General features: G+C 42.3%; 1 protein-coding gene across 6 annotated transcripts in view; it reads right to left on the reverse strand.

Annotated features, from left to right (window-relative positions):
- The window catches only part of LOC112234446 (rhotekin), a 97,965-nt gene that overhangs the window by 66,757 nt on the left and 9,235 nt on the right, over positions 1–21,973 (reverse strand). For all 6 annotated transcript variants that reach the window (XM_024402578.2, XM_024402579.2, XM_024402580.2 and 3 more), the window contains exons 4-12: positions 20,598–20,651; positions 19,739–19,856; positions 19,249–19,497; positions 18,980–19,074; positions 18,797–18,897; positions 17,145–17,273; positions 11,580–11,748; positions 988–1,092; positions 20–92 (exon numbers count right to left, since the gene is read on the reverse strand). In XM_024402578.2, coding sequence (XP_024258346.1) covers positions 55–92; positions 988–1,092; positions 11,580–11,748; positions 17,145–17,273; positions 18,797–18,897; positions 18,980–19,074; positions 19,249–19,497; positions 19,739–19,856; positions 20,598–20,651 — 1,058 coding nt within the window. In that variant the 3' untranslated portion in view covers positions 20–54. The remainder of the gene's footprint in view (positions 1–19; positions 93–987; positions 1,093–11,579; positions 11,749–17,144; positions 17,274–18,796; positions 18,898–18,979; positions 19,075–19,248; positions 19,498–19,738; positions 19,857–20,597; positions 20,652–21,973) is intronic.

Consider the following 21,973-nt stretch of genomic DNA (forward strand, 5'->3'; position numbering starts at 1 on the left):
ACAGTTGGTGGTACTCTACCTGTGGTTACAGTAAGAGGAGATCAGGCCCACACTTCAGCAGACAGAGTTATCCTGGATTACCACACTCTCACCTGGGGGAAAGGAGGAGAGGAAGGAAGAAGGAGATGATGAGTGTGTGATGGGTTATAGTAGAGTCGTATAAAAAAAGGGCAATATGATAAATTGATTATTGTGAAAGAAAGGAGAGAAGGAGTAAAATAGCCCCAAACTTATTATCACTTTCTTCTGGTTCGACTCAGGCATGCGGAAGGAACAAAGAAATTCTGATCCATTTTCCCCTCGACCATTTCCTTGAAATAACTCCTCTTTCCTGCATTCTTATCTACCCATCATCTTTCACATCTGGTTCCTCTCCTCGTTTTTTTTCTTCTCTCTCTCCGTCAATCTCTATTTCCGTCTCGCTCTCAAATTCCTGAATAGTGCCTAGATAGATCCATGTGAGTCATTGTGGTATACATAACAGGTGTTGGCGATAATGCCACCATTGTGATTCTATGTATGCTGTCTGTGTGAGTGTGTGTGTGTCTGTCAGAGCAGGTTTCGTTCAGTCCATCTTCCTTAAAGTGTAGAGAGAGGAGGCATATGGAGCCTTTCACCTGTTTTTATGATTATTTTATCCCACGCTTTATCTTAAAGCACGAAATTTGTGGTAACGGTGATCAACGGTATTTTCACTTGTTTAGAGCGTGTGGGGAAAGTTAGTTTAGATGAGTCGCAAAATATCTATTTATTAAGAGGTCGCACTGCTGCGCTGTTGTAGAAGGACTACTTACAATATTGATGACAACAATATAATCCTTTGAGAGCAATCTTATTTCCCGACAGTTGCGAAAGCATCCAATGTGTCTAATAATTTAGAGAGAATTCTAGCAGGTCTGCAAACTAATATTAGAATAATTCAAACTGTGTAAGTGTAGGTGAGCGTATAGACCTATGTGATGGTGGTGTGTGTTATTGAATAGTTACCTATTTCGTGGTAAAGTGACCCCTGCTTCGCTGTGACCAAATGGGATTTCCTAGGAGAGGGTACCTCGATCTTCATCAGGTCATTACAACACTGTTTCCACTGACCTGTAGAGTGAAAAGTCGACATGTCTTTGTAAAAAATTGATTTATTGAAATGTAACCGTAACCCACGTCAATTTAAATATAGTTAATTTGTGTGGTCTTTACTTGTTCTTTACCCCACACAATCCATCCCTTTGTCCAAGAAGGTAGAAAAGCGTGAGTAGTATGGCAAGATTATTTAATTTCAGTATAATGCCAAATCAAGCCACATTCTCCAGCCAGGTTTTTCTAATTAATATGCATCGGCATGGCCTTGTGCATGCATTTCCCCTGTATTCCAGAAGTCAGGCCTCTCTCAGCATGTTAAAAATAAGATACATTCGCTGTTTGTAAGAGATCGCATAACTGGGTGTATAGAACATGACATGACTGTATTTAAGTATGCTACTATAGCCTGACAACAAATATTACCATTCATCCATGCCTTATTCAAGCATGCTCAAAATTAAATAGACCGGTAGACTATTTTAAATATTTGACAACAATACAAGGCCACAGCATGGTGTTGCTGTGTGATAGAAGCACAACATCATTTCCTATTTAATTTCACAGCCTATACCAAGGCAGGAGATTGTGATTCTATCATTGATTGATAAACAAAATATTGAACAGTTCCTCTGGCATAGAAATGTAGACTGTAATACTTACTTTTAAATAGCTTGAATTAGCAATCAATCTTACAGAATGCGCGGCCAGTGTTGGGCACTCGCTATAAGCAGCATGTTTATTTTTTATTTTACCTTTATTTAACTAGGCAAGTCAGTTAAGAACAAATTCTTATTTTCAAGAAATAACAGCCTAGGAACGGTGGGTTAACTGCCTTGTTCAGGGGCAGAATGACAGATTTTTACCTTGTCAGCTTGGGAATATGATCATGTAACCTTTCGGTTACTAGTCCAACGCTCTAACCACTAGGCTACCTGCCGCACAGGGCTGGGCGATATGGCCAAAATCTCATATCCCGATTTAGGTAATTTCATATCCCGATAACGATACTTATCACAATACAGCACATTTTCTGTAAATTCAATGAATAAATAGTTTACATTTTGAATTAAACTCAACAAATAAAAGGTACTTACTCATATTTGATTATTTCTCCTTTTATTTTGAACCTCTGTGCAAATTTAAAAATAAGCATGTAACAAAATCTAAAAAGGTAAATAGAAAACACTTCAACTATAGTTGCAAACAAAATAAATATAGGCCTAAAATAAATAAATATTTATTTTTGGGGGCTCGCCTGTTTTGCATGTTATTTTGGCATTAATACGTGTCACATTAATTTGCATATGGTACCTAGGGTCAAGTGTTAGCACCAACTCACGAAACCCCCATTTCTCGACCGTGTAAATTGGGGCTGTCTTTGCAGATGTAAGTTGTAACGGAAGCTGTTATCTTCTTCCATCCTCGTGATTCTTTGCCATATGGTGTGCCGCGGGCAAAAGCCTTTTGCAACGTCTGAGTTTGTTTGGAGCACTCGACTGTATTTTTTGGGTCTCATCCGTAGACTCTTTACGTACTGTTTCACATGATTCTTGCGTAGGTGGTAAAAGAGGTTATTGGTGTTTGAGCCTGTTGGTCGGGACCGGCCTGCGTCATATTTTGCAGAGGACGATTTTCTGGTCCGCGTTAAACTTTTCATATCCAAACCACGTCCATGCGACCGAAGTAGCCCCTCTTTTAGGTACGAGCTCTGTGTCTCCGTGCTCTGTGTCACGTTCTCTCCATGTTTGTTTGTGTTGCAAATGTCCTTCCACACGGCAATACCTTGACTTTGTTGTCCTTAAGCCATTTTGCCACAACTTAGGAAGTATGTTTGGGGTCATAGTCCATTTGGAAGACCCATATGCAAACAAGCTTTAACTTCCTGACTGATGTCTTGAGATGTTGCTTCAATATATACACATAATTTCCCCTCACGATGCCATCTATTTTGTGAAGTGCACCAGTCCCTACTGCAACAAAGCACCCACACAACATGATGCTGCCACCCCTGTGCTTCACAGTTGGGATGGTGTTCTTTGGCTTGCAAGCCTCCCCCTTTTTCCCTCAAACATATCGATGGTCATTATGGCCAAACTGTTCTATTTGTTTCATCAGAACAGAGGACATTTCTCCAAAAAGTACGATCTTTGTCCCCATGTGCAGTTGCAAACCGTAGTCTGGCTTTTTTATGACGGTTTGGAGCTGTGGCTTCTTCCTTACTGAGCGGCCTTTCAGGTTATGTCGATATAGGATTCATTTTAATGTGGATATTGATACTTTTGTACCGGTTTCCTCCAGCATCTTCACAAGGTCCTTTGATGTTGTTCTGGGATTGATTTAAAATTTTCGCACCAAAGTACATTCATCTCTAGGAGACAGAACGCCTCTCCTTCCTGAGCGGTATGACGGCTGTGTGGTCCCATGGTGTTTATACTTGCGTACTATTGTGTGTACAGATGAACGTGGTACCTTCAGGCGTTTGGAAATTGCTCCCAAGGATAAGCCAGACTTGTGGAGGTCTACAATATTTTTTCTGAGGTCTTGGCTGATTTCTTTTGATTTTCCCATGATGTCAAGCAAAAAGGCACTGAGTTTGAAGGTAAGCCTTGAAATACATCCACAGTTACACCTCCAGAATCCACAGTTAGCCTACCAGAAGCTTCTAAAGCCATTACATTATTTTCTGGACTTTTCCAAACTGACTAAAGGCACAGTCAACTTAGTGTGTGTAGTAAACTTCTGACCCACTGGAATTGAGATAGTGAATTATAAGTGAAATAATCTGTCTATAAACAATTGTTGGAAAAATTACTTGTCATGCACAAAGTAGATGTCCTAACTGACTTGCCAAAACTATAGTTTGTTAACAAGAAATTTGTGGAGTGGTTGAAAAACAAGTTTCAATGACTCCATTTACTCCAATTACTGCCTCGAGTCTTCTTGGGTATGACGCTTCAAGCTTGGCACACCTATATTTGGGGAATTTCTCCCATTCTCGTCTGCAGATCCTCTCAAGCTCTGTCAGGTTGGATGGGGAGCATCGCTGCATAGGGTTGTTGTCGTGTTGGAAGGTGAACCTTCATCCCAGTCCGAGGTCCTGAGCGCTCTGGAGCATGTTTTCATCAAGGATCTCTCTGTACTTTGCTCCGTTCATCTTTCCCTCGATCCTGACTAGTCTCCCAGAGTTCTTTGGGTGCCTTTTGGCAAACTTCAAGAAAGCTGTCATGTACATTTTACTGAGGAGTGGTTTCCGTCTCCCCCAGTTGCTCAGTTTGGCTGTGAGGCCAGCTCTAGGAAGAGTTGGTGGTTCCAAACTTCTTCCATGTAAGAATGATGGAGGCTACTGTGTCCTTGGGGATCTTTAATGCTGCAGAAATGTTTTGGTACTCTTCCCCAGATCTGTGCCATGACACAGTCTTATCTCGGAACTCTACAGACAATTCCTTCGACCTAATGACTTTGATTTTTTGCACTGACATGCACAGTTGTGGGACCTTATATAGACAGATGTGTGCCTTTCCAAATAATTTCCAATCAATTGCATGTACAATAGGTGGGCTCCAATCAAGTTGTAGAAACATCAAGGATGATCAATGGAAATAGGATGTACAGGAGCTCAATTTCGATTCTCATAGCAAAAGGGTTTGAATGCTTATATAAATAAGGTATCTGTTTTTTTGTCATTATGGGGTATAGTTTGTAGATTGAGGGCAAAAAATTATTTAATAAATTTTAGAATAAGGCTGTAATGTAACAAAATGTGGAAAACAGGAAGGGGTCTGAATACATTCCGAATGCACTTTATCTACCTAAATCGAAACAAATTTTACTGTACATATTAGTAAAGACCAGATTAAATTGAGAATAGTCTGATGTGTGAAAATATGATCACCTGATGAGAGAACAGCGTGTAGCCTGAGGAACGGAACAGAGCGCAAGCTTTTTTGTTTTATCATCAATAGTCTATAAATCGGATATATATATATTTTTTTTATATTTTTTTAAATATTTTTATATAAATATATAAAAATATATATATATATATATAATTATTTTATACAGCAATAGGACAAAGTGACAGTAGCAGATGGGCACAAAAATAAAATTAGAAAAATAATTATATATACAAACATACAATAAATAAGTTATAATAAAGAGTAAAATAAAAAATAATAATGAGACATTGGATCATATGGTCACCTGCCGTAAGCTACATATTATACATTACGTGTTAAACATTATATACAGTAAGGGTTATATAGAGATTCAATCAATGTGAGGTGAGATTCTCCATATAGTCAATAAAAGGTTGCCAAATTCTGTAAAATGTCTTTAACTTATTCCTCAAGCAGTAAGTGATTTTAACTTACTGCTTGAGTATTTTAACTTACTTACTATTAACTTCCGATAGCCACATTGCAACTGGCAGGGGGGAATGCGATTTCCATTTCAAGGCAATACATTCCTTGGCAATCACTAGCATTTTTTCTGTTAGCTTTATAGTATGGCTTTGCCTAAGATTGGAGTTAGTAAAGTTACCCAGTAGACAGACATCCGGGTCAAAAGGGAATGCAACCCCATGAATTGAGGATATGGTATCACATACCCACTGCCAGAAACCGTGTAGTTTTGAACACTGCCAAGTGGAATGGAGGAATGTCCCTTCATCTGAGACACATTTAAAACAGGGAGGAGATATCAGGGTTGAACTTGTGCAGTCTAGATGGGGTGATAGAGCTGATGGAGGAAATTAAACTGGATCAGTCTGTATCTGGAGTTCAATGTGGATGTAACACCATCCCTGTATAGGTCACTCCATAGATCCTCATCAAGATCAATACCCAGATCTTTTCCCCATCTAAGTCAGGGTTTATCTAGCCCAGGCAGTGTTAGTCCTGACATAAGAGCATCTTAAACACGGGAAATTGTCTTGAACAGTGGTTGGTCTGCGTGGCAGAGATGTTCAATAGGTGACATCTTAGGTAGGTTCCATTGTCCCTTGTTTCACCCTAATAAAGTTGTCGTTGTAGGTAGCTAACAAAGTCCCTGTTAGGCAAGTGGTATTTCTGTTTCAGCTGATCAAAAGCCATAAGAACTCCCTCCGCGTAACAAGGTTCCAGAAGAGTGATCCCCTTATCAGACCATGGTCTAAAGTTACTATTCTGGAAAAACATAGGAATCAATCTATTGTTCAATAAAGGGGTTTTAGGGGAAAGGAATCCCCCTCGTCTGAACAGCTCATACAGTTTGCACCATGCCAGGACAGAATGTATGATTAAAGGGCTGTCTGTGATGGTTTTTATCGATTTTCTGTCCCATTTGTAAAACAATTCCGCCCCAGTGTCATCATTTACCTCAATCTTTTCAATGTTCAACCATGAGGGAGAGGGACCGTTGTCAAACCTCTGAGCCAGAAACCCAGACAGTGCAGCCCAGTAGTACATCCTAAAATTGGGGAGGTTTAAGCCCCTTTGACCATAATCAAGGGTCAGTTTATCCAGGCCAACCCTAGGGGTTTTGCCGTGCCAGATAAACCGTCTGGAAGCTTGTCAAGAGAGGAAAAAAATGCTGCGGAAACAGGGATAGGGAGAGATTGAAACAAATATAGAAATCTGGGCAGGACATTAATTGTAATTACCTTTATTCTACCCAGTAGAGTGAGAGGCATATCCAAGGTCACCCTCCACCTTTTGCAACAAGCTGGCCAGATTGAGTTTATAGAGGTTCTTCAGGTTACCATCCACCATTATGCCAAAATATGTGAAGCCCATAAGCGACCATCTAAAAGGAAACTTGTGCTTGATGGTATGTTGGTCAAAGACAGACAACGGATCACAGACAACAATGAAACAGCCTATAGGGAGGTCAGTGACCTGGCAGTGTGCCAGGAGATTTGGCATGGGGCCTCAGATACTCAAAAAGGTTCTATAGCTGCACCATTTAGAGCATCTTGACTTGCTGCATCACCGCTTGGTATGGCAACTGCTTGCCACCCGACCGCAAGGCGCTATAGAGGGTAGTTCGTACGGCCCTGTACATCATACTAGGCACTGTCAGAGGAAGGCCCTAAAAATTGTCAAAGACCGATGCAACAGGTCTGGAACCAACAGGACCCTGAACAGCTTGTATCCCAAAGCCCTAAAACTGCTAAATAGTTAGTTAAATACCTACCCGGACTACCTGGATTGACCCTTTTTGCAATAACTCTTTTGACTCATCACATACGCTGCTGCTGCTACTGTTAATTATCTATCCTGTTGCCTAGTCACTTTATCACAGCCTACAGTACGTACATACAATGTCAACCTCAATTACCGTAGCTCTGCACATCCACTCGGTACTAGCACCCCTTGTATATAGCCACGTTATCATTACTCATTGTGTATTTTTTGCTAGTTATTATTTTTCAATTATACTGACTCTTTTTTTATGTCTCTGCATTTTTGGGATGTGCCCGTAAGCATTTCACTGTTAGTCTACACCCGTTTACGAAGTATGTGACACATAAAATTGGATTGGATTTTCCACAATCTTACTGCACAATAAACAACATTATTGTGCATGAAACATCCAAACACTTACAAAGCAAGTTAAGCGACACATATTCAACATTGCTATCCATGACAGACCATCCTAAAATGAAATACACCGTAAGTACATACAAGGGAACATAAATTCAATACACGGTAAAAGCACTTACAGAAGTGACAAGCAAGGTAATGTCATTTTCGGATTTATAACCAAGGTGGATTCAACATTTCAATCTGTATTTAATCGATGGGCCCTAATACTGTATTCTCTGATAAAATATCTAAAGGTGTGTTTACTAGGCATAGGTGTGTACTGTATACTAGGACTTACAGACATGGCTAGCATGTTGGCATTTATTGTCATGAGTCTTGCCCTGGAGGCAGCACTGCAGAGTGGTTACTAGCTGGCACAGACCCAAAGTAATCAAATCTGAATTTAAACCTAACTCCACTGCTAACCTTCATGCTTAACCCTAACGGAAGACCCAAAAGCTACATTTTTGTTTTCATATTTCATTTTTTAGATATAGACAATTTTGACTTTGCAGCTGACACCGCTCAGTTCTGCCTCCAGGGCAAGACTCGTGAAAATAAACATCAACCTGCAGACGGCTACAGGCCATCTAGCCACAATTTTAGAAAATTGTGTGTAGGATAGGCATGGAATTTAGGTTAATGTGTGTTGTGTGCCTCATCTTTATAGATTTGACTGAGGCTCAACAATAGCATTTCTCAATCGTTACAAATACACACAGTTCACACAAAGGGACAAATCACAACGACAGGTTTTCTATTCTCACAGTGTCGTCCACACAGACATTCTTCTAGAATCGGAGGAAGTGAAAGAAAAGAAAAGCTTGGTGCAGTGTCTGGGATTGTATATCGTGTTAAATATGTGAGTGAGTAACTGGATTTTGTGTACTACAAGGAGTGGGATCCTGAGATAATTCTGTTGCTTGAGGTTGAGGGAAATCATTGGGAATGAATCGCTCGGTGTACAGTAAAAACTGACATGTTATGCTCAATTGATTGTTAAAAATATATGATATAATAAAATGATTGCTCGGAGAAAGAGATTGCTTAGCAATTCGTATATTTTCAAGAAAATGAATTAAGGTTAAAAAGAATATTGCCACCCCTGTTTTCCACCCTCCCGTTGCAAGGGTAATGGCACGGAGCCTTTTTCTAAAATGTTTAATGAGATTGGGAAACACATTCGGAGTGATCTTAGATCCTTCCTCCATACAAAATCCTTACAGATTCTTAATATCCTTTGTCTGCACTTTTGGGACGGCCCTCTTCAATTCAAACCACAGGTTTTAAATGGGGTTCAAGTCCGGAGACTGAGATGGTCATTGCAATATGTTGATTTTGTGGTCAAGTAATCATTTCTTTGTGGATTTTGATGTCTGCTTGGGCTTATTGTTTTGCTGGAAGATCTACTTGTGGCAAAGGTTCAGCCTCCTGGCAGAGGCAACCAGGTTGTTGGCAAAAAATGTCCTGGTGCTGGTGCCGTGTGCAAGCAAAATAGCCCAATAACATCAAAGATCCACCACCATATTTTACAGTAGGTACAGGGTTCACTTCTGTATGTACATGCTTCTTTCGCCAAACCTACCACTGGTGTGCGTGGCCACTTGGATTCAAACCAGTGCTATGGTCAGATGACATGAAAATAACACTCTTGGCCACGCACACCAGTGGTGGGTTTGGCACAGCAGGAGATGTGTGTGTGTGTGTGTGTGTGTGTGTGTGGGCAGGAGATTAAAGCAAACAGGTCTCATCTCCGTCTCCTCAGACTGACAAGATAAAGCAGGTATTATAGAGACAAAGGAATTGGGTAGAGCCAGACGAGCTTAGTTTCACTGTCGGCTTACAAACGGATCAGTCTCTCCCTGCAACTGGTGCATAACTGTGGTGACATGAGTAACTAATTAGAGCTGCCAATCAAAGCGTTGCTAGATGGATTTTCAAATTGATCCTAATTGGTTCCAATGGCTTGATTGATAAGCAAATCATTGAATGTTCTTCTCCATGAGGAATAATGGCCTCCCACAGATTCCCACACCAGTACCTTAGCCAAATACATTTAAACTCAGTTTTTCCACAATTCCTGATATTTAATCCTAGTAAAATTCCCTATCTTAGGTCAGTTAGGATCACCACTTTATTTTTAGAATGTCAGAATAATAGTAGAGAGAATTATTTATTTAAGGTATTATTTCTTTCATCACATTCCCAGTGGGTCAGAAGTTTCCATACACTCAATTAGTATTTGGTAGCATTGCCTGTAAATTGTTTAATTTCGGTCAAACGAAGGAAGGGTAGCCTTCCACAATAAGTTGAGTGGATTTTGGCCCATACCTCCTGACAAAGCTGGTGTAACTGAGTGTAACTGGTGTAACTGAGTCAGGTTTGTAGGCCTCCATGCTCGCACACGCTTTTTCAGTTCTGCCCACACATTTTCTATAGGATTGAGGTCAGGGCTTTGTGATGGCCACTCCAAAACCTTAACCTTGTTGTCCTTAAGCCATTTTGCCACAACTTTGGAAGTACGCTTGGGGTCATTGTCCATTTGGAAGACCCATTTGCAACCAACCTTTAACTTCCTGACTGATGTCTTGAGATATTGCTTTAATATATCCACATAATTTTCCTCCCTCATGATGCCATCTATTTTGTGAAGTGCACCAGTCCCTCCTGCAGCAAAGCACCCACACAACGTGATGCTGCCACCCCTGTGCTTCATGGTTGGGATGGTGTTCTTTGGCTTGCAAGCCTCCCCCTTTTTCCTGCAAACATAACGATGGTCATTATGGCCAAACAGTTCTATTTTTGTTTCATCAGACCAGAGGACATTTCTCCAAAAAGTACGAACTTTGTCCCCATGTGCAGTTGCAAACCGTATTCTGGCTATTTTTATGGCGGTTTTGGAGCAGTGGCGTCTTCTTTACTGAGTGGCCTTTCAGGTTATGTGGATATAGATACTTTTGTACCCGTTTCCTCCAGCATCTTCACAAGGTCCTTTGCCGTTCTGTGATTGATTTGTACTTTTCGGCACCAAAGTACGTTCACCTCTAGGAAACAGAACACATCTCCTTCCTGAGCAGTGTGACGGCTGCATGGTCCCATGGTGTTTATACTTGCGTACTATTGTTTGTACAGATGAATGTGGTACCTTCAGGCATTTGTAAATTGCTCCCAAGGATGAACCAGACTTGTGGAGGTCTACAATATTTTTTTCTGAGGTCTTTTGATTTTCCCATGATGTCAAGCAAAGTCATTGAGTTTGAAGGTAGGCCTTGAAATAAATCCACATGTACACCTCAAATTGACTCAAATTATGTCAATTAGCCTATCAGTAGCTTCTAAAGCCATGACATCATTTTCTGGAATTTTCCAAGCTGTTTAAAGGCACAGTCAATTTAGTGTATGTAAACATCTGACCCACTGGAATTGTAATTGAGTGAATTATAAGTGAAATAATCGGTCTGTAAACAATTGTTGGAAAAATTACTTGTGTCATGCACAATGTAGATGTCCTAACCGACTTGCTAAAACTATAGTTTGTTAACAATAAATTTGTGTAGTGGTTGAAAAACTTGTTTTCATGACTCCAACCTAAGTGTATGTAAACTTCTGACTTCAACTGTGTATGTATATATAATGACCCCCTTATGAAGACTAGAATGATAAAACCTAACATTACAATTCAACAGTAATGATCATCATTTAACTGGAAATGTCACTTCTATCTGTCCCTGTCGGATTAAAGAAGGGTGGGCTAGTAGCGTGTAATGGGTCAAAACAAAAACCTGCACAGCCTGTGAGTATGCAGGACCAGGGATTGTGTCCACTAGTATACAGCAAATCGATAAGTATTTCAATTGAATCAAATAAATAACCAAATAGAATTTAATCAAACTTAATCAAATCCAATCAAATGTTACTAAATGTATCAGTATGACTCACCCATGTCATAGAAGTGCTGCCAGAAGGCCTCCATCCAGCGCTGTGTGTCCTGGGGTGTGTGTGTGACCAGAGTGTGTGTGACAGCTTCGTCACCTCGGGTGTGTGTGCTGATGGATATACTCTGGGTATGGTGTAGAGGCCCTCTCTCGGACACATGGATGTGGGTCTCCTGAGAAGGAGAGAAACACACACAATCCACACTGAAATCTTAACAGAAGCATGTTCAAATCAAATAGTATTTGTCACATGTGTGAAATGCTTACTTTTACAAGCCCTTAACTCTTTCTTGAGCTGCATTGTTGGTTAAGTAAATATTTACTAAATAAAGTTTTTTTTAAATACATCAAAAGTAACACAATAAAGAGTCTATATACGGGAGGAACCGGTGCCAAGTCAATGTGCGGGGGGTACAGGTTAGTCAAGGTCATTTATAGGTTGGGTCATTTTCACAGCTTTCTATTTTCTCACAACCGGTCAAACCGATGTCAGTTGGACATTTTGCACAGGCATGTTGTTGTTGCATTTGATCCCTGTTCCCTAAATGTCTTTGCTTCGTGAAAAAAGCAAATATGACATTTAAAATTTACCGATGTCAACTAACCTATCTGGACAAGAGGAATACCTATGTAAGAATGCTCTTAATCGACTACAGCTCAGCATTTACCACCTTAGCACCCTCCAAACTCGTCATTAAGCTTGAGACCCTGGGTCTCGATCCCGCCCTGTCCAACTGGGTCCTGGACTTTGACGGGACGCCCCCAGGTGGTGAGGGTAGGAAACAACATCTCCACCCCACTGATCCTCAACACTGGGGCCCCACAAGGGTGCATTCTCAGCCCTCTCCTGTACTCCCTGTTCACCCATTACTGCGTGGCCATGCACGCCTCCAACTCAATCATCAAGTTTGCAGACGACACTAGTGGTAGGCTTGATTACCAACAACGACGAGACGGCCTACAAGGAGGTGGTCAGGGCTCTTGGAGTGTGGTGTCAGCAAAACAACCTCACACTCAACGTCAACAAAACAAAGGAGATGATCGTGGACATCAGGAAACAGCAGTGCGAGCACCCCCTATCCACAGGACAGTAGTGGAGAAGGTGAAAAGTTAAGTTCCTCTGCATACACATCACGGACAAACTGAAATGTTCCATCCACACAGACAGCGTGGTGAAGGCGGCGCAACAGCGCTTCTTAAGAAATTTGGCTTTTACAGATGCACAATCTAGAGCATCCTGTCGGGCTGTATGCCTGGTACGGCAACTGCTCCGCCCACAACCATAAGTCTCTTCAGAGGGGAGTGAGGTCTGCACAACGCATCACCGGGGCTAAACTACCTGCCCTCCAGGATACCTACAGCACCCGATGTCACAGGAAGGCCAAAAAGATCATCAAGGACAACAACCACCCGAGCTACTGCCTGTTCACCCCGCTATCATCCAGAAGGCGATGTCAGTACAGGTGCATCAAAGCTGGGACCGAGAGACTGAAAAACAGCTTCTATCTCAAGGTCATCAGACTGTTAAACAGCCATCACTAACATTGAGTGGCTGCTGCCAACATACAGACTCAAATCTCTAGCCACTTTAATAATTAAAAATTGGATGTAATAAAATGTATCACTAGTCACTTTAAACAATGCCACTTAATAAAATGTTTACATACCCTACATTACTCATCTCATATGTATATACTGTACTCTATACCATCTACTGCATCTTGCCGTTCGATATATATATATATATATATATCCATCGCTCATCCATATATATATATATATATATATATATATATATATATATATATATATATTATATATATATATATATATATATATATATATGTGTGTGTGTATTAGGTAGTTGTTGTGAAATTGTTAGATATTACTGCATTGTCGGAACTAGAAACACAAGCGTTTCGCTACAGTCACATTAACATCTGCTAACCATGTGTGTGTGTGAGACCAATAAAATTTGATTGAAGCATTCATTCTATCAATTTTTGCCATTCTGGTGAGCAAGGTTTTATTTAGTCTTCTAGGGCAACATATAGGCTAATGACAGAAGAGAAGCTGCATGTATCTAATTATAGACAAGTTGACAAAAAAAATTGCATAACCAAATAAAAAAGAAATCCTTCCACGTAGCCTACAGCCCATTTTCTATATTAGCGGGTAAGGGCCTTAGATTTTCACTTTCTTACATAATGTCAGGCGGTTGTGGATGGGTTATTAGCAAACACGGGAAGGTGCGTGTGAACAAACAGCTGACCCGCGCACCACTAGTGCACATAGCTGCTGTGATGTGCACATGGCTGATGTGCATGTACTGTAGCTGCTGTCAGGCTGATTAGCAACCACATTGCATGAAACAGTTGGCTTCATTGTGATAGAATGAACGTGAAGGGGTTAAAGAGCAAGCAAACAGAATTCCGTTCCTGTAATGCTCAAAGCGAGATCTGACTTTAAACTTGCTTGTTTACCCAACCGTGGGGCAGACTGTTTGTTCCCACACTCAGGACTCTGACTCTATTGGTTACACGGTCTTTTGGCCTCCCATCCCATTCTAACCAACTCTCGCCAGCTTTGTATTCATGTTACCTGATGAAATTGCTATACAATATTATCTTTTTGTCATCTGATGCACATTCAAATGTTAGAAATCAACATTGCAGAGCTCTCCCTGTCCTCTGCCGTGTCCTGATTATATTACTACTGATTATATCTGGAAATGTGCATGTACACCCTGGACCTTCTACTGTTGCTAGCCGCATTACTGATTTGTGCTCTGATATCTGCTTCACTGATTTCTGCTCTTGTAAAAGCCTGGGTTTTCTGCACGTTAACACTAGAAGCTTATTACCTAAAATGTATCAATTGAAAGTGTGGGTTCACAGCTCCAATCCAGATGTGTTGGTCGTTACTGAGACGTGGTTAAGAAAGAGTGTTTGAAACACTGATGTTATCCTTTCTAGTTATAACCTTTTTCTGCAAGACAAATCTTCCAAAGGTAGGGGAGTAGCAATCTTTACCAAGGAACACCTTCAGTGCTCAGTTGTCTCCATCAAGTCTGTCCCCAAACAATTTGATTTGCTAGTTTTACACATTAAACTTCCATCTAACTCTTTGTTGACTGTTGCTGGGTGTTGTCGGCCACCATCAGCACCGGCCTGAACCCTAAATGCCCTAAGCGCTCTCCTGGCCCCTTCCACTAAGTCTGAACAGGTTCAGCCCCTGGTTCGACTGATCTGGCTGAGTTTAAAATCACCACCTCATTAAGTCAGTATTCCTATTTGACTCAGCCATGCCTTATTGCCCACCCAACATTTCCTCAAATCCCACCCATTCTAATGCGACTATCCCCGATGCTCCGCTCTCTTTTTCCACTGCCACATTACAAAGTCTCTCCTGCAGGCGGTCAGAGTCAAAGGAGCTCCTTAAACTTGACCCCAAAAAACATAATGTTGTGATGCTACCATGTTGTTGTCATTTGTTGCTGCCATGCTGAGTTATCTTAGGTCTCTATGTAGTGTTGGTGTTTTGTCCTATATTTATTTTAGTTTTAATCCCAGGCCCCTCTCCCTTGCAGAAGGCCTTTTGCGTCTAGTTAAATGTCTAGTTAAATAAAAGTGATATAAAATAAAAAATCTCCAGGCAAGGGGTGTCTTTGGGTTATACCTCGACAGTGCTCTCTAGTGGACTGATCATGCAGCAGACTTCAAAGAAATCAAATTCAATGTCACATGCACCAAATAGTAGAACTTACCGTGAAATGCTTACTTACGAGCTCTTAACCAATAATGCTTTTAAAAATGTAAGAAAAAAATGTGATAAATAAACCTAAAATAGCAAAAATAGAAACACAAAATAACAACGAGGCTATATACACAAGGTGTACTGTTTCAGCATGACAATGCACAAAGCGAGGTCCATACAAAAATGGTTTGTCGAGATCAGTGTGGTAGAACTTGACTGGCCTGCACAGAGCCCTGACTTCAAACCCACCTTTGGGATGAATTGGAACACCGACTGCAAGCCAGGCCTAATCGTCCAACATCAGTGCCTGACCTCATTAATGTTCTTGTGGCTGAATGGAATCAAATCCCAGCAGCAATGTTCCAACATCTACTGGAAAGCCGTCCCAGAAGAGTGGAAGCTGTTATATCAGCAAAGGGTGACTAACCCATACCCCTCTTGACTAACCCATACACCTGCACCAACTCCATATTAATGTCCATGATTTTGGAATGAGATGTTTTTTTATGTATGCATAGTCACTTTAACCCTACCTACATGTACCTCAATTATCTTGACTAACCCATACCCCTGCACATTGACTCAGTACCAACAGGAAAGGGCCTTCCCCAAACTGTTGCCACAAAGTTGAAAGAACAGAATCATCTAGAATATCATTGTATGCTGTAGCATTAAAATGTCCCTTCACTGTAACGAAGGGGCCTAGCCCAAACCATGAATAACAGCCCCAGACCATTATTATTTCTCCACCAAACTTTACAGTTGGCACTATGCAGTCGGGCAGATAGCATTCTTCTGGTATCCGCCAAACCCAGATTTGTCCGTGGCGGCGAGCTTTACACCATTTCACCCATTTCATGAAGCTCCCGACGAACAGTTATTGCGCTGCCGTTTTTTCCAGAGGAAGTTTGGAACTCGGTAATGAGTGTTGTAACCGGGGGCAGGTGATTTTTACAGGCTACGCGTTTAAGAACTCGGCGGTCCAGTTCTGTGAGCTTGTGTGGCTGAGCCGTTGTTGCGCCAAGGCGTTTCCACTTCACAATAACAGGACTTACAGTTGACTAGGGCAGCTCTAGCAGGACAGAAATCTGACGAACTGACTTGCTGGAAAGTGGCATCCTATGACGGTCCCATGTTGAAAGTCACTGAGCTCTTCAGTGTGGCCATTCTACTGCCAATGTACGTCTATGGAGATTTCATGGCTGTGTGCTCGAATTTATACACCTGTTAGCAACGGCTCGGTCTGAAATAGCTAAATCCACTCATTTGAAGGTCTCCACATACTATGTGTGTGTGGCGTCCATATGCATGTGTGTATGGTTAGAGTCCAGTGAGTGTACAGCGAGCCTGTGCAAGGGGGTCAATGCAAATAGTCCAGTGGCCATTTGATTAACTGTTCAGCAGTCTTATGGCTTGGGGGAAGAAGCGTTAAGGAGCCTTTTAGTCTCAGACTTGGCGCTCCGGTACCGCTTGCCGTGCGGTAGCAGAGAAAACAGTCTATGACTTGGGTGGCTGGAGTCTTTGACCATTTTTAGGTACTTCCTCTTACACCACCTGGAATAGAGGTCCTGGATGGCAGGAAGCTCAGCCCCAGTGATGTACTGGACTGTATGCAGAGTGGTGTTGTGCTGTTATAGCTTGCTACAAGGGGTGTAAACCTCTAATAAAAACAGTATTTTTCTTTTGTGGATGCTAAATGGGATTATAGTTCAGTATTTATGCAAATTTGCGTCAGTCTCTGCATTTTGGCCGTGTGTATGGATGATAGTGTGAATATGCTGACATGTCTTGTGTGTTTACAAGAGTAACGAACCTTGTTGATGGCGATGGTGAATAACGGCTCCTCTTGGGCAACCATGCTCTCTTGACTGTGGTAACAGATAAGACTTGTCCCTTTGAGGACACCGTAGATGTCGGTCCAGCACTCAGGCTCCTTCTCAAGCTGATCATGAGAATGGTAGGAATGAATATAACGATGCTTTTGACTAAACTAGAGTGCATTCGGAAAGTATTCAGACCCTTTGACTTTCACATTTTGTTACGTTACAGCCTTATTCTAAAATGTATTTTTGCAAATGTCTAAAAACAGATACCTTATTTACATAAGAATTCAGACCCTTTGCTATGAGACTCGATATTGAGCTCAGTTGCATCCTGTTTCCATTGCTCATCCTTGAGATGTTTCTACAACTTGATTGGCGTCCATCTGTGGTAAATTCAATTGATTGAACATGATTTGGAAAGGCACACACCTGTCTATGCAAGGTCCAACAGTTCACAGTGCATGTCAGAGCAAAAACCAAGCCATGAGGTTGAAGGAATTGTCCGTAGAGCTCCAAGACAGGATTGTGTGGAGGCACAAATCTGGGTGAGGGTACCAAAACATTTCTGCAGCACTGAAGTTCCCCAAGAACACAGTGGCCTCCATCACTCTTAAATGGAAGAAGTCTGGAACCACCAAAACTCTTCCTAGAGTCTCTGTGGAGATGGGAGAACCTTCCAGAAGGACAACCATTTCTACAGCACTCCAGCAATTAGGCCTTTATGGTAGAGTGGCCAGACGGAAGCCAATCCTCAATAAAAAGGCACATGACAGCCAGCTTGGAGTTTGCGAAAAAGCACCTAAAGGACTCAGACCATGAGAACCAAAAAAAATGCTCTGGTCCGATGAAACCAAGATTGAACTCCCGTCTAGAGGAAACCAGGCACCATCCCTACAGCGAAGCCTGATGGTGGCAGCATCATGCTGTGGGGATGCTTTTCAGTGGCAGGGACTGGAAGACTAGTCAGGATCGAGGGAAAGATGAATGGAGCAATTTACATTGAGATCCTTGATGATCTCAAACTGGGGTGTAGGTTCACCATCCAACAGGAAAACGACACTAAGCCAAGACAATGCAGGAGTGGCTTCGGGACAAGTCTCTGAATGTCCTTGAGTGGCCCAGCCAGAGTTTGGCCTTGAACCCAATCGAAGATCTCTGGAGACCTGAAAATATCTGTGCAGCGGCGCTCCCCATCCAACCTGACAGAGCTTGAGAGGATCTGCAGAGAAGATTGGGAGAAACTCCCCAAATACAGGTGTGCCAAGCTTTTAGCGTCATACCCAAGAAGACTCAAGGCTGTTATCACTGCCAAAGATGCTTCAACAAAGTACTGAGTAAAGAGTCTGAATACTTATGTAAAAGTTTTTATATGCATTTACCCCAAAAAATCGAAAAAACTATTTTCATTTTGTCATTATGGCGTATTCTGCGTAGATTGATGAGAAAAAAATGATTGAATCCATTTTAGAAATAAGGCTGTAACGTAAACAAAACGTGGAAAAAGTCAAGGTGACTGAATACTTTCCGAAGGCACCGTAATTACGACTCTAATGATCATACTAAAACTGAGAATGATTAAACAAATGATGCGAATGATGATGGTGGGTGTGATACTAAGGGCGATGACAAAGAGTGAACTCACCTTGATCCTGCCGCTGATAACCTGCTGGGTCATACAGAGAGGCTGGGCGGCCAGACGGCAACACACACTGCCATAGAGAGGCAGCCAGAATGCACTGTCCTCTGGAACAATGTTGGTTGATGAGTTTGTTGCTTTTGCTATTCAAGGACAGTAAACAGCCAAAGGAGAGGAGTCGCCACTCACCTGTGGCTGATATGGACAGGTCGTGTGTTCTGAAGCTGTCCTGAACATGTGCTATTGTCAGTGTGGTGTGGGCCAGAAGGTGATACTTTGGCCCCCTGCAAACAGAAACCACACACAATCAACAGTTAGTCGGAATGTACTGCATGTGAGTATGCATATTTGACGATTTGTGTGGCCAGTTTGAGTTGACATTATGTACATCGCCGTTGCATTTGATTCCAGTTGTGTGTGTGTGTCATGCGTGTGTAAGCTGTTACATCAACACTCACTCTGTACAGAGAGCAGGCAGCAGAGGTGGTGGAGACTCTCCTCCATCACCTCCCTCTACGTTGGGTATGGTACCACAGGCTGCAGACTCTAGAGCTGCCCTGATCCTCCTCCCAGAGGTGCAGCCCAGGGAGCTGCTGAGGCGGTTATGTCTCCTGGGTCCTAGTGCCCCTGGGCCCGGAGAGAAGTCCTCCACCACACAGGTACTGTACAGCTCCACACGGAGCTCAAAGCACGGGCTCGCCTCCTTACTGGATCATATACAAGAAGCAACACACGCACACAGATGAATATAGAAACAAATATTAACAAAGAAACATGGACATAATGAAATACAGAATTACACAAACATAATTAAACTGAAGAGGACAGAAGCTCTCTATACGTTTCTAAGCAAATATTAAAACCACAGACAAAATGCTACATCACCTGCACTAATAGTGTCATATAAATTAAGGAGACAAAATGAGAGCAACTCGAGCAGCCACTTGCAATATGATGGTGTCCTCGAAGCAGATGTCAGTCAAATTCCTGTCCACCATCACCAGGTCTGTGTCATAGATCTCTCTGCCACACTGGAGCAGACAGAACACAGCACAGTGATGCAGCTCTGAAAGAGAGCGAGAGCAAGAGAGAGAGAAGAGCAAGATGGAATAGAATAGAGTGGGAGATGGAGAGGATGGAGTTTTAGAGAAAAGAAGATGGGCAGAGAGCAGAAAGAGAACAGGACAGAGATGGCAGAAAAATAGTGAGAACGTAGTAGGTTAAATAAGAGTCCAATAACTACACCTTTACAGGATTAACCGGTGTGACCTCTAAATCTGACCTGATTTCAGATGTAGCTCTGAGAGGAGCCACGATAATACAAGTGTTTTTAGAAACAAACAGGAGGTGGTTAATTGAATGTGCTTACCCCACATGCACGAGTCATAATCTGCATGGATTAGCCACGTAACTGGTTTAGACAAGATTATAGATTGAGACCTTAGATTTACTCCATCAGTGGAATGTATGTACTCAGGCCACTCTGGTAGTGGTGGGAGAGATATGGCTCAAACTAAACTCTGATGAACTGATGACGTACCGGCCGGGTACACTTAGCCAATAGAGACTCCACTCTCTCAATATGCACCACTTGCATTCTGTTCTGACCAAAGGCTGTTCCATTCAATTCAAACATTATTGTTATGAGCTAGATGCTATCAAGTGCTATTACTATCCAATGTTCAGGGCCGATGTTCAGGAGCGCCGATTTAATCCCCCAAAAATGGTGCGTTTCCAGGCATTGCCACATGATGCGTCGTCATGAGAGGGTTAGTGGCAGCGCCATTCAAGGTTATATGGGACTCACCTCCTTTGCTCTTGAAGTACTCTGAGTCTTTCCACATGAGTGGGATACGCAGGTCTGGAGAGGAAGAGCAGAATGGGTGGATTGAGGGTCAGCGAGAGAGAGAGAGAATGAGACATTTCTGTAAGATATAGGACTCCGACCCGTATCTGTTGGTCAAATCAAATGTTATTGTCACATACACATGGTTAGCAGATGTTATTGCGAGAGTAGCGAAATGCTTATGCTTCTACTGTAGATCTGACAATGCAGCAGTATCTAACAGGTAATATCGAACAATTCCACAACAAACCCTAATACACACCATCTAGTAAAGGAATGGGATGAGAATATATAAGTATAAAATATATGGATGAGCAGTGACAGAGCGGCTAAGATGCAATAGATAGTAAATAATAGATAGTGAAGGATACAGTATACAGTATATACATATGAGATGAGTAATGTGAGATATGTAAACATTCTTAAAGAGGCATTATTAAAGTGACTAGTGTTCCATTTATTAAAGTGGCCAATGATATCAAGTCAGAAGGTTGGCAGCCGCCTCTCTGTGCTTGTGGTGGCTGTTAAACAATCTGATGAGAAACAGTTTTTCAATCTCTATGTCCCAGCTTTGAAACACCTGTACTGACCGTCCCTTCTAGATGGAATCGGCGTGAACAGGCAGTGGCTCAGGTGGTTGTTGTCCTTGATTATCTTTTTTGCCTTCCTGTGACATCGGGTGTTGTAGGTGTCCTGGAGGGTAGGTAGTTTGCCCCCGGTGATGTGTTATGCAGACCGCACCACCCTCTGGAGTGCCCTGCGGTCGTGGGCGGTGCAGTTGCCGTACCAGGTGATGATACAGCCCGACAGGGTGCTCTCAATTGTGCACGTGCAAAAGTTAGTGGGGGTTTTTGGTGACAAGCCACATTTTTTCAGCTTCCTGAGGTTAGAGGCACTGTTGCACCTTCACCACACTGTCTGTGCGAGTGGAGCATTTCAGTTTTGTCGGTGATATGTACAACGAGGAACTTACCACCTTCTCCACTGCTGTCCCGTCGATGTGGATAGGGGGGTGCTCCCACTGCTGTTTCCTGAAGTCCACGATCATCTCCTTTGTTTTGCTGACATTGAATGTGAGGTTATTTTCCTGGCACACACGGAGGGCCCTCACTTCCTCCTTGTAGGCCGTCTCGTCATAGTTGGTAATCGAGCCTACCACTGTAGTGTCGTCAGCAAACTTGATGATTGAGTTGGAGGCGTGCATGGCCACGCAGTCGTGGGTGAACAGGGAGTACATGAGAGGGCTCAGAATGCACCCTTGTGGGGCCCCAGTGTTGAAGATCAGCGGGGTGGAGATGTTGTTACCTACCCTCACCACCTGGGGGCGGCCCGTCAGG

Source organism: Oncorhynchus tshawytscha, linkage group LG33 (assembly GCF_018296145.1).
Source record: "Oncorhynchus tshawytscha isolate Ot180627B linkage group LG33, Otsh_v2.0, whole genome shotgun sequence".
In the NCBI taxonomy this organism is placed as follows: domain Eukaryota; kingdom Metazoa; phylum Chordata; class Actinopteri; order Salmoniformes; family Salmonidae; genus Oncorhynchus; species Oncorhynchus tshawytscha.